General features: G+C 41.5%; 1 protein-coding gene across 1 annotated transcript; it reads left to right on the forward strand.

Annotated features, from left to right (window-relative positions):
• The first annotated feature begins 4,688 nt into the window (after positions 1-4,688).
• On the forward strand, positions 4,689-5,546 carry LOC127309228 (pathogenesis-related protein PRB1-3). Its single transcript, XM_051340152.2, has one exon. The coding sequence runs from the start codon at positions 4,749-4,751 to the stop codon at positions 5,283-5,285; it is 537 nt and encodes a 178-aa protein (XP_051196112.1). The 5' UTR covers positions 4,689-4,748; the 3' UTR covers positions 5,286-5,546.
• Positions 5,547-13,609: the final 8,063 nt, after the last annotated feature.

Below are 13,609 nucleotides of genomic sequence, written 5' to 3' on the forward strand. Positions count from 1 at the left end.
AAAAAATTTCGAATATGAACAACCTTTGATCCAGGGATAGTAGTTTGAATTGTAACAATACAAGGAGTATGCATGATCAGATGTTGGTTTTCCTTGAGGTGTCACAGTGGTAGCAGGATAGGCACTAGTCCAATGAAGAGAGGTGAAAAACCAGTACAACTGCTCTAATAAAAGGTTTTCTTGCATATTTCTCCAAGTATATTTCCTCCCTTTGATAGGTAAGATTTTGTGTTCTAATTATATCATTAAAAGTGATCATATCAGCAGTATTACCCCATGTTTATTTTTGTTGGAAGGGGATATGATAAAATTAAAATATCCTATAAGAAGCCAGTCCTCATCATCTAGAATATTTAATTCACAGAGCCACTTTACAAAATAATATCTTAGTTCACCATCACAAGGTCCATAGATATTGACCAAAGTCCAAGCCTGGGAGGTTTGTTTGGAGGTAAAGTGGACACATATGGCAAAATGCTCATAGTGCATTACCATCCCAGAAAAAACATCACTATTCCAGATAATAATTAAACCACCCGAGGCCCCTTGGGATGGAATATAAACAAATTCATCGAAACATCTAGGACAACATGACTTAATGAAAGCTAAATCAAAATCCTCATTTTTTGTCTCTTGCAAGCAAATAACATAGAAACCAATGATATTAATAACATTCAAAAGGGCAGTTGTTTAGACTTAGAATTCAAACCCCTCATGTTCCAACATAAATCAATCCATTTTTTTACGAAATTCATTAAATAAAAATATCACACAAAAGGAGAGGAGTAAATTAAGCAATGTCTTCAGACTCCTCCTCCTGCAGAAGAGGCCAACAACTTTTTTGTGGGATAGGTCATCAGGTGGCACACATCAGAGGTTGACACCTATGGTTTGCAGCACATGGACATGTGTAGCTTCAGGAATTGGTGCATCCAGCTAGATTGAGGGCACACTAATATGCACAACTGGCTTGATAGTTGGATCTTTTCTTGGTTTGACTTTGGATTTGATAGTCTTTGTATTAAAATCATTCTTGGGTTTGAATCCAGCATATTTGTTGCTCCTATGAGAAGTAGTGTAGGTAGGTGCAAGCACCAAAGAGCTCTTTTTCCTCTTTTGTCCCACTACACAAAAAACTAGAGATGAATTGCAGTTGGAAGCAGATAAATCAGAATCACTTGAGATTTGATTATCAATATCCATGATAGAAATTCGAGGACTTGCAAGGGACTTTCTAGAAATTTTCCTTTCTTGTGTCAGGTGAACATATTTCCCCGCTAACTCAAAGAGAGTAGAGGATGAAGATGAATATTAATAGACATGTGTTTACTATTATCTAGTCCAACAGATGGTGAGCAACCAGTAGTACTTAGCCAGGGACATCCTGGCCTAAATGTCAGCATGTAAATCAACAAATGATCCAATACTGAGAGAAAAGAATTTACTTGCAAGGGTGAATTGTTAACCAACATATCAGCAGAATCTCTAGAGAAAGATGAAGAGGAGTCAATACTGTCTGTCCAGGCTTGCATATGACTATCAGTCAAATTGTTGGTTGGTGGATCAAGACTAGCAAATTATGGCACTCCTTGTTTAGCAAGGACAACATGGAAATTAATTAGAGGAGGGTCCTGGTGTATGCTCGTGACATTCTGATCAGCAGCAGCCAATGGAGGTTGTATTTCCTGGTGCACTTGAATTTGCATGTGTTGCTTATTGTCCTCCCTAATTGTTGCTCCCAAACCTATAATTCTATTGCAGCCAGATGGCAAGTTGCTATTGGAAAATCTGCTCTGCAGTGACCCCAATTTAACTAACTAATTTTGTTATTAAATAAAACATTGATAGGTACAATCAAGAGGCTATGATACCACCTAAGATTGGGGATATATGAGAGCCAAAAATATAAGTCACCATAGGAAACATTACATGCAATGTTGAGCTTGTTTGACCGTCTAGTGTTTATACTATTTCCAAAAATTTATATGAAACTCTCAACATTGGTCCTATGGAAAAAATGCAACATTGATTCACTACTTGCTGATTGTTCTACCAAGCATGCATTAGGTAGAATTAATAATGTTACGGTTGAGTTTCATATGAATTTTGTGTATGTTGATTTTATTATCATGGATATGGAGCATAAAGCCGCATATCCGATAATCTTTGGAAGACCTCTTCTTAGAACTACCTTTGTTATCATTGATTCGAATGAAACTAATGTGAAGTTTCAGTTCCCAGGCAAGAACTCCAATGAGAAATTCCCATGGAAGGAGGGAGCAAGAGAAGACTTGCCCTCATAATATTTGATGTTAGCACTTAAGAAACTCAATAGACATTTAAAAACCAATTTTTTTGGGTGATTAATCACAACATGTTATCTATTTTTAGGCAACTAATCCCGTATAAAAGACCAGGGGAAGTTTTTGTAATGAAGTTTTTCGCAGGGAACAACGCCAAACCAAATCAAGGTTCATCCAACAATGGTTGAAACCATAATCTTGGGGATTCCCAAGGCATTTCTTTACACCAGCACAAATCAAGGTATGCAAATCTTGGAACCTCATTTTTTGAGCATTATGATAAAGTCCATAACCTTTGAGCATCCTTTGTGTTGGTTTGTTTTTGTTTGCTTGGAATTGCATTTCTACATGTGAAATGAAGACCACCACCTTGTGAAATGAAGACCACCACCTATATGCTTGTTAAATGGTCTAATTTATTATTATTGAAATGAATTTGGTTAAGAAATAAAAATTTCTTTGAAATGCTTGGGAAGGAAAAAACCATTGCAAAGAAGTTTAAAATGGATTGTTGTATTCATTGGGTATTTTCTTTTATTATTGAATGAAGGGTGCATGCAAGTGTATCATTCAGCGATAGGTCTCATTGAGATTAAGTTATAAGTCACATAACTTATCTTTTACTTTATATAGTGGACTATCCTAACGAGCAAGTTTGCACGCAACTAGAGGAAACCTTCTCCCTTTTGCTAGCCTCTCTAATACTAAGTATCAATTATCCTTGTGTAACCAACTACCTTTGAGCCAAGTTATATTTTATATGAGTCCACTATACCTCACCTAATAGTAACAATACCATGCCAAGTAAAATTTCCGTATTACTAAGGAGCTTGATTCCGGTTTTATTTGTGTGTTGATGTTTATTCTTGGAAAGTAATGTTGATATTGTGATCCTCCATTCTAAGGGACACTATTTTTTGCTTCTCCAACAGCTTCTTCTGGAAGAAGCTTCTTCCAGGAGCCTAATCCTCGAATTTGTTCTAGCTTATAATCTTGTTTAGACCAAACTAGACTATAAACCAGAAAAAATTAGGGCCATGGCTTATGGGAGAAGCTGGTGGGGAGAAGTTTCTCCCAAAAGCCACTGGAGAAGCCAAAAATAAGTGGGCCTAAACGTGCTTACACTCCATGATAAGTATGAAAATAGTGCTTGTTCCAATTTGTAAGAGAGTTGGCAAAAGGAATGCACAGTTCTAAAGTTAATTAAATAAATGAAAAAGATAAACTCCTCTTCCAAAATCGAGAGGCAAAGTGTAGAAGGGGGCCTAAAAATAGGAATCACTCTCAAGTAACTGATGTTAGCGTGAAAGATCACAATGTTAGTACTTACCTTCCTGGCACATGAACGTTCCCACATCTACATGCAATTCTAATCTTGGTCGTATGAATTATGTATTAATCCCTTCTTTCATGTGGGAAAGGCTCAATCTATCCTTGCCTGAGTCAAAATTGCTCATGTATTCAATAGTCAATTCATGTATTTTCCGTTGCAGACCTCATCTGGTTAATTATCTTCAAGTTCACAACCACATTCTTACTCGAGAGCAAAAGCAAAATCCATCATCGATCCCTTGAAGTTGAAAATGCCCTTCCATTTTTTTATGATAATTATTAAGATGAGCCACCACATCCTTTTCAAACTAAGCCATGGTATGCCAGTGAAAATTGAATCATTCCTAAGTTTCCAAATCGACCATGACACAACAGTAAAAATAGAATTTAGTGCAGAGTATTATTTATAAGATACCCAGAAATGTGCAACAGATGCAAGGTTAGAGCCATCAGTTGGCCTTTCAAAGAAAATGGCAGTTTCAAGCCAAAGATTGCTAATTCTAGGTTAGAGCAAATGACCTTCGCTGGACATGCACCGACCTGCCAATCCCGCGATTCTAGATTTGGTCACGCACGCGCAGCCACATGAACGCATGTGTGCCACTCGCACTCCGAGAGAGCTGATGGCACCGGAAAAACCAATCTGCAACCTTCTACGAGGAGGGTGTATGTATGGAGGTTCCATCTGTGGATCCTCTGAAGCTTTGACCTCGACGCTCGCTCCGTCGGTCGATTTCATTCTCCCCAGGCGTATTGTCGCCAAACGGAAGGTTCACAGAAATCGTGGATGTACTACACTGTCCATCTGAAGTCTAAACAATTCAAAGTCCAACAAGAAACGGACTTTCCTGCACCCTCATCACATGAAATGATTCCATCGATCACTGCTGCGATCGAGAGATCTGCTAGGTAGTAGATGTACGCAAGTCGTCGTCGGCGCAACCATGCAGTTGCAGGTTAAAATTTGTGATTCGTCAACAACATCGTGTAATTAAGCTTCAACGGTTGTATATATATAGGCCCAGCGCCCTTGAGGCTTCCAGTTAAACCAAACCAAAAGCTACTCTTACTATACTCCAACTAGCTAGCTAGCGAGGGACGACGACACTAGTCATGGCAATGGAGTACGCCTCAAGCACGAGCAGGCTCTGCTGCTGGCTCGCCGCCCTCGTCCTGCTCTCTTGCTGCCCCAGCCCAACGGCGGCGGCACCCGGCGGCCGGAAGCTGCTCGAGATCAGCCTGGCGCAGCAGTTCGTGGTGCCGCAGACCCACCTGCGCGCCATCCATGGCCTGCGCCCGCTCAAGTGGAGCAGCGACCTGGCGGACCAGGCGGCGCGGTGGGCCGGCGGGTTCACGCGCGACTGCGCGGCCCCGTCGACGTCCGGCGTCAACGTGTTCCGCGGCGTAGGGGATGTCGGGAGGACCTGGCAGCCGAGCGACGCCGTGGCGGCGTGGGCGGAGCAGGCGAGCCACTTCGACTTCGGCGCCGGCGCGTGCGCCATCGGGAACATATGTGCGCAGTTCGAGCAGCTGATGTGGCGCATGAGCACGCAGGTCGGCTGCGCCACCGTGCAGTGCGCCTCCGGGGAGACGCTCATGACATGCCACTACTGGCCTCGGGGCAACATCATGGGCCAGAGGCCATTCTGATCTCTGATCTCTACTACTAGCTGATCCATGCATTGAAGCCGGCCGTGGTGTGCCCGCCTAATACACCTGCCGTTGTGATCTGATCGCCTTGTGACATCGTCGTGTGTTTTGCATTTTCTTAATAGTGTTATTTCGTTACTACTTTGGGAGTTTATTTAGATGATGTTATGACGAGGCTCATGCTTGCTTTCGTGAAAGGCATGAGAATGAAATCTGTCATACTCACCCAATTTCATGAGCTTTTTAAGTTGTTCGCTTTTATTTTACTTCGCAAAATTATGAAGAACACTAAGATCTAAAAAGATTTTAGGCAACTGCTTTTCAAGTGACCTTACTCCAAGCATATGTAGGGGACAACGTACATAAGCATTGCAATCTGCCAGAGCTTCATGCATAGATTATCTCTACCAACATTTCCCAAAATGTATCCGTCAACAAATGCCCCAAAATGTGGCAGCTATTGCTCCCCCCTCCCCCGCGCGACATATGTCATGTCGAGGGTATCATATTTTAGTACTATATTTTTTTAAAGAAAATAAAACATATAGTGTTTATTAAATTAGTGATTCAAATTTTAAAACACGAGTACTACACATGAATTGAGATAGAGGAAGTAGTGCATACACTCAACCATCACAAGTTATACCAACATGTTTACTGCATTTCAGTTCTCGTTACATATTAGACTGCACGATGGATAACTCATCACGTCCTTGAAGAATGTTATTGCGATCAAAACTATTTTCTTGTGCCATAGATTCTTGTCCATGAACACATTGTTTTATCGTATGATGGAAACATTTTCCCAAATATTGATAACATGTTTAATATCATGCACTATTTGTGAGGTGGAAAAACATTACTTATTAGCATGTGATGGAAACATTTTTAGATATAAAAAAATCTCACAACTCTTTCTCAGCCGTTTCATGCACCATTGGAAATAATGGTAGTTTAGCAAATTTTCGCAAGTAGAGAAAAATTGACGAAACTAACACAAACTGGCGAACGGAGGTTCAAACCTATTTTCATGGAGAGGTATATGTGCATTGTGTGTCTGGATGTCAAATGTGAATAGTATAATTTTTTTATCTAGAGACGGTGGTAGTTCTAAAGACCTGAGAAATATTTATTTGTAAATAGATCAAGTGATGTACACAACTTCTAAATTATGCGGTGCATTATTATTATGCCTTGATAAGTTAAGATATTCCAGTGTGCAAAAAATAAAACTTATAGCATAGCACATGCATTTTACTAGTACCCTCCAATATTTAAAAAAATACATGATAAGCCACAATCTAAACAATCATATTTTAAGTGCAAAACCATATCACACCACCCCTTACAATTTTTTTGGAGAAAAACAAAACATGTGGAATGATGTGACATAATTTATGACCCCACGAAGGATCACTTATCTAAATCAATCCTGCTTAAGATAAAATTATTCATTACAAAACATCGTAATCTTAATATAAATTTTAAGTTTCAAAATATGTTTGAAAGGGAATAACGCCCTCCAAGTGATCAAAACACTATTAATATTTAAGATAGTATACTCCAAAATTACTTAGAAGATATAGGCTTAGTATCAATCGTGTTAATTAAGGCATGCCCTCACAAAACTTTTGCAAGGCTTGCTACCAACAAAGAGTTGTCATTATTACTTTTCTATACATGGAAATCTTCATATTATTAAGGTTATTATTTTACTTACATTTTGGCATTTTGTGGTTGCCGGGTTTGTTTCCGTGCTATTTTGTTATTTGTATTTTAAATTGTTTCTATGATAGATTGAGAGACAAGGTATGGTTGTGCTAGATTGACACGGAAAAACGAATTAAAAGTTTACAACAAAAATGTTCATGGAAGTGCTTGACATATAAGTAGAGTGAACACTTGGCCAACCTTCCATTAAGATACTACAAGAGTACAAGTATTACATTCAGCGTGTCGAACTTGTGCATGTATCTCGAATGCTCTATGAGCCTCCGGCTGTGCATAACCGAACTGAAACCGAAAACCGAACCGAAAAAAACCGAACCGAAATTAATTTTCAGTTTTTATGGTTTTATGGTTAGGTTTCAGTTAGTAAAACATCAAACCGAAAGAACTTCGGTTAATTCAGTTTTTAACCGAAAAACCGTGGTTAAACCGAAAAAACCGAACACACAGCGCAACATAAAATCTGGCCAGCCCAGCTTCACGCGTAGCCTTAATATAGCACTTAAACTGTTAAGTTTACACGTAAGCTGGTTCTCTGTGGTGGTCATGTCCTTCCATGGGCGGAGCTTCAGCTCGGCATGCCCGGGCAGCTGCCCGGGCTCGGACTCGTCCGGCAGGTGTGCAAATCTCACATGATTAGGCGTAATTTCGTGATCAGCGTGGTGCATGCCCGGGCTAAAATTCCAGCTCAACGTACTCCTTCGGCCTAAGTTGCCAACAGCCCAACAGACCTAGAGCCTACTTTCAAATGAACTGAAGAATCATGAGGATAGTTTGATCGTTCCGTCCAGGAAGGCACGAAACTGATTCGTGAATTGGTTGTTCACATGCGTCTGTTCGTCTCCTGATTGGCGACGGCGGCTGCAACAACCTTGGTGCGGCCACACGTTCACGCCGGCTGTTCGAATTTCTTTCTTTTTTTGTTTTGCTCTCTTGCAAAATCTTTAGTACAATCGTACAAAAATACAGAAAATAAAATATATGGCCAGAAAAGTTACTTTTCAATCTAAAATTCGCGTCAACTTTGGTTAGTTTGGCTATTACCGAAACCGAACCGAAATTTAATGGTTATTACCGAAACCGAATCGTATTTTTATACGTAACCGTATTAACCGAAGTATTGAAACCGTATTTACTATATAACCGAATAAACCGAACCGAATTAACCATATTAACCGAACGCGCAGCCGGATATGAGCCTGTCGAACATGGACAGCATGCGGGAGGTGTTACTTGGGCTGACCACAAGCGAACCCGATCCGATCCGAGAGGCCGTGGAGAAGGACAAAGGCAGACAGGTGATTGATGGGGTCGAACAGTTCGTAGGCTTCCAGAATTTGGCCCAAAACCAATCTTGGGCTAAACAATTTGGTTGAACATTTCGGCTAGGGCTGTACACTGTGTACTTCGATTCTGGAATATAGATGCAGAATCTGCAGCGTCCCAAACCCAAAAAAAAAAAAGGACTCTGCCGGAGTATCTTTGGCTGTAGAATGTGCTCAGTTTAACAGGCTACCACCCTGGTCAACAAAACGACCCGCGTGAAGTGCCAACAAGCTGGTCCTTGTTACCAGTGCAGCATACGTACACACGAGAGACACACATTTCTTCAGTCAGTCAGCAAGTCATGTTCTGAGGTTCAAACTAAGAGCCAGAATTTAATAAGTCCCCTTCTGTTCTCGAAACAATGTTTTGTAACACATCAGTGGTCGAGAATTCTCCATGGGAGATACGTTTCTAGCTTAAAGATTATAAGTCCGACAAGTATCTTTAAATTGTAAATTTCACCAACATAATATAAAGATATATTATGAAATATATATTATTAGAAAGTTTTGATATTATACTTTCTACTGATATAATTTTTGTAACGATAATTCATATTATGTTGATCAAGCTGATAATCTAAATGTACGTGTCAGTCTTATAATCCCTAATGAAGGAAGTATATTAGTAAGTTGCGTCCATATGAATGAACTTCCACACAATTCCGGTAGGGACAGCCTAACCGAAGGTCTCTCATTAGTCATCCAGAACAAGGTCATAGGTTGGAAGACAGTGAAACCTAGTAGTGATGAAATCAACACCACACAAGGAACTAATGTGGTGTACTAGAAGGAAATTCTATGGAAATCGCGGCATCCTGACAATTACTTAGGAGAATTCATACACTACACTTGTTTCACTTTAATTTTCTGGGCATATATTCCTGTTGCGTACCGGAAGTCTGGGACCCATTAGCTTGGCTGATTCAGTTCCACGGAGGTCTACCATAGCTAGATGAATTATATATTTATGGAATTGCTAATTCTTCGGACATCCTGAGATTAAATAAATCTTAGTTGACTCTCTAGCAATTGAAATTTGCCTCGCAATTCGTGTTGATATGACATTGCAAGTGGGTTGTAACTCAAAAATTTGTTCACAGAGTATGAAATAATTATTCATGTATTACCAAATAATTATCCATGACGTAGAAAGATGTTTCAAGTACAAAAGATTTTGCTCATGAGGTAAAAAAAAAAGTCCATCTGGTAAAAAAAATTATTCACAAGAAGAAAATTGTTCGGTATCACAAACACTAGTTTGAGAGCATCTCCAGTCGCGTCCCCCAAATGAGGTTTGGGGGACCGCAGACAAGAAATGGGGAAAAAAATTGTCCAGTCGCGTCCCCCAAAGCTAATTAGTGCCTCATTTTGTGTCCGGCGTCCCCGGTAGAGACTCTATGCACAGCGTCCACATGCATGCATGCAGCCCCTAGTCCCCACATGCTAGTCTCTTTCCCCACACTTTCTCTCACCTACTTTTCCCACATGGGGTGGTCCCTCTATTAAAAATGCATGCATCCGGACGCTGTTTGAGGGACGCGGCTAGAAAGGGTCTCTTTTTTGTATAGATTTTTGGTCTCTTTTTGTCCGGCGCGGTCCCAAACGTGCCCCAAATCATTTGTGCCGGACGCTTTTTGAGGGACGCGACTGGAGATGCTCTGACGCCAGTCGATAGTGGACTGAGCTCCAAGGGTGGCCACATATATTAGAATATCCTCTCGAGTTGACTTTGCATTTCATTTAGAAGCGTCTGTCTTTTGCTTTACCTATCAGTCTACGTGGCATCATCTTTGAGAGATTTTGTAACACGTCTTCGTCTTTTCTACGAGTAGCGTCGCCGTCGTTTAGGTTGGTCTAGTGTCCTAGGAAAAGGTCCATGTTTTGTGTAAAGGTCGCATGATCGACGAAGTAAAACCTAACAACCTCTCGCATTAAACATTTTTTACCCTGCAAATCTCTTTCATGCAGCTAAGTAGACCACCTTCCGTGGGCACCATGAAAGAATATTACAGTACTAATTAAACACCTTCCGAAGAAACAAGTGAGCAAGATTCAACTGGAAATTACGGAACCAAGTTTGACATTCTTGATTGCTCTAAAAAATAAAGTTTGACATTCTTGAGTAGTTGAGTTAGACTAGCGTTGGCATGCAAACTCAACGAAATTTCCAATGCAGAATGTATCCAGCTAAACAAAGGAAGCGAAGCATCAGTATGAAGATGCTTTCAACGAGAGTACTGCTACGAATCTACATCTCCTAGACTCCGATCCTAGATTAATAAATATCTCTTAGGCTCCTAGTTGCGCTACACAACCAACAAAATCGGCCAATTAACAAACTAACTACTACCATATCGAAGGGTGTCTGCTAAACAAAGCAAGCAAAAATATTGCTTCGTGGCAGAAGATTCTCTCTGCTCTCTTGACTTCTGCGGAAGCAAAACGTACGCATCTTCTTCGGTGCAGGAAGGCAATCCAGGTCGTGTACACTGGCCGGTGCGCGCATGTACACACCATAGAGAAACATTACAAACGATTGGTAGGTCGTAGGTCTTTGGGGGCTTCCGGGGCTAGGCGCTAGGGCTATGACGGGTGAAAATGGGTTAAAAGACAACTTCTCTATTTCGTTTGGTGTTTCGGATCGCATCAGTGAATGTATTCTGAGCATGTTGATTAGTGGCCTGCGAGAACGTAGAAACGACTGTTTAGATGCAAGGTTGTGTGTTTGGTTCTTTGCAGTCCAGGTTTATGGTTACCTCTTATCTTCAGTGGTGAGCTTAGCACATCACCATAATACAAAGCACAACATCATCACACCATCGACGACACAAATGAAATATGGTGAAAGAGTATATTCAGCTGAAACATTGCTTAGTATTCATCCTGGTGGGGTTCAGTTTATATAGAGAATTACACGAGGGATAGAGATTACAATCAGTTGAGATCCAACAATATAGCAGCGCATGCACAACGTGGGCTAGACCCGTTCCTATGCATGCTAGAGAAGCGGCAGTAGAGCAGCATTAGATATGTATGTCTAACATCCCCCCGCAGTCGCATCGTCGGGCATGACTGGAGCGAAACTCGGTGAAGGCAGCAGAGGGCAAGCCCTTGGTGAAGATGTCTGCGAACTGAAGCGTTGTTGGCACATGGAGAACCTTGATTTCGCCTATAGCAACCTTGTCCCGGACGAAGTGTATGTCGATTTCGATATGTTTAGTACGCCTGTGTTGCACAGGGTTCGCCGACAGGTAGACAACCGACACATTATCGTAGTAGACGACCGTGGAACGAGAAATAGGGCAGTGAAGTTCATGCAAAACTTGGCGAAGCCAGCACGTTTCAACAACATGAGCCACAGCCCTGTATTCAGCTTCAACACTGGAGCGAGACACGGTAAGCTGCCTTTTGGAGTACCAGGAGATGAGATTATCACCAAGAAAGACACAAAACCCAGAGGTAGAGCGACGAGTATCAGGGGCATCCAGCCCAATCGGCGTCAGAGTACGCCGTGAGAGAGGAATCAGAAGTGGGAGAGATGTGCATGTCGTGAGATAGAGTTCCCTTAATGTAGCGAATGATTCGTTTGATCAGATTGAGATGAGCTGTTCGTGCGGCGTGCATGAAAAGACATGCCTGCTGGACAACATACGATATGTTTGGACGAGTGATGGTGAGATACTGGAGAGCGCCGGCGAGGCTACGATAGTAAATTGGATTGTCCAGGAGTTCGCCGTCAGATATGGAAATTTTGGAGCCTGTATCGTTAGGGGTTTTGGAGATGTTGCAGTCATCCATGGCAGCGCGCTGAATAATGTCCAAGGAGTACTGTCGTTGAGACAGAAACATGCCCTTGGAGGACCTAGTCACATGAATGCCAAGAAAATGAGAGAGAGGTCCGAGGTCTATCATTGCAAATTCAGAGCACAGAGAATAAATGATTTGTTGGAGTAGAGCGTTAGAAGATGCAGTGAGGACGATGTCGTTGACGTAGAGTAGAAGATATGCAATGGCATTGGCTGTGCGATAGATGAACAGGGAGGTGTCGCATTTGGAGGCAACGAATCCAATAGAGGTGATGAATGTGGCAAAGCGATGGAACCAAGCTCTAGGAGCTTGCTTAAGGCCGTATAGGGATTTCTATAGAAGGAAAACCAAAGAAGGTTGAGAAGGATCTTCAAAACCTGAAGGTTGTTGACAATATACCGTTTCTGAAATTGTGCCATGCAAAAAGCGTTTTTGACGTCCAACTAAACGACAAGAGATAGTACTAGACGGATCATGGATGGTTTTACGACGGGACTGAATGTTTCCTCATAGTCGATGCCCTGTTCCTGACAGAAACCACGGACAACCCATTGATACGCGTACAGCACGCGTCCGTTGGGAACCCCAAGAGGAAGGTGTGATGCGTACAGAGGCAAGTTTTCCCTCAGTATGAAACCAAGGTTTAATCGAACCAGTAGGAGCCAAGAAGCACGTTGAAGGTTGATGGCGGCGAGATGTAGTGCGGCGCAACACCAGGGATTCCGGCGCCAACGTGGAACCTGCACAACACAACCAAAGTACTTTGCCCCAACGAAACAGTGAGGTTGTCAATCTCACCGGCTTGCTGTAACAAAGGATTAGATGTATAGTGTGGATGATGATTGTTTGCAGAAAACAGTAGAACAAGTATTGCAGTAGATTGTATTTCAGATGTAAAGAATGGACCGGGGTCCACAGTTCACTAGAGGTGTCTCTCCCATAAGATAAATAGCATGTTGGGTGAACAAATTACAATTGGGCAATTGACAAATAGAGAGGGCATGACCATGCACATACATGATATGATGAGTATTGTGAGATTTAATTGGGCATTACAACAAAGTACATAGACCGCTATCCAGCATGCATCTATGCCTAAAAAGTCCACCTTCAGGTTATCATCCGAACCCCTTCCAGTATTAAGTTGAAAACAACAGACAATTGCATTAAGTATGGTGCGTAATGTAATCAATAACTACATCCTCGGACATAGCATCAATGTTTTATCCCTAGTGACAACAGTACATCCATAACCTTAGAGGTTTCTGTCACTCCCCCAGATTCACGGAGACATGAACCCACTATCAAGCATAAATACTCCCTCTTGGAGTTAAGAGTAAAAACTTGGCCAGAGCCTCTACTAATAACGGAGAGCATGCAAGATCATAAACAACACATAGATATAAATTGATAATCAACATAACATAGTATTCTCTATCCATCGGATCCCAACAAACACAA

Source organism: Lolium perenne, chromosome 6 (assembly GCF_019359855.2).
Source record: "Lolium perenne isolate Kyuss_39 chromosome 6, Kyuss_2.0, whole genome shotgun sequence".
In the NCBI taxonomy this organism is placed as follows: domain Eukaryota; kingdom Viridiplantae; phylum Streptophyta; class Magnoliopsida; order Poales; family Poaceae; genus Lolium; species Lolium perenne.

Excerpts from the sequence above, each read along its gene's own strand:
- LOC127309228 (XM_051340152.2), top strand. The coding sequence starts at position 4,749 with ATGGCAATGGAGTACGCCTCAAGCACGAGCAGGCTCTGCTGCTGGCTC.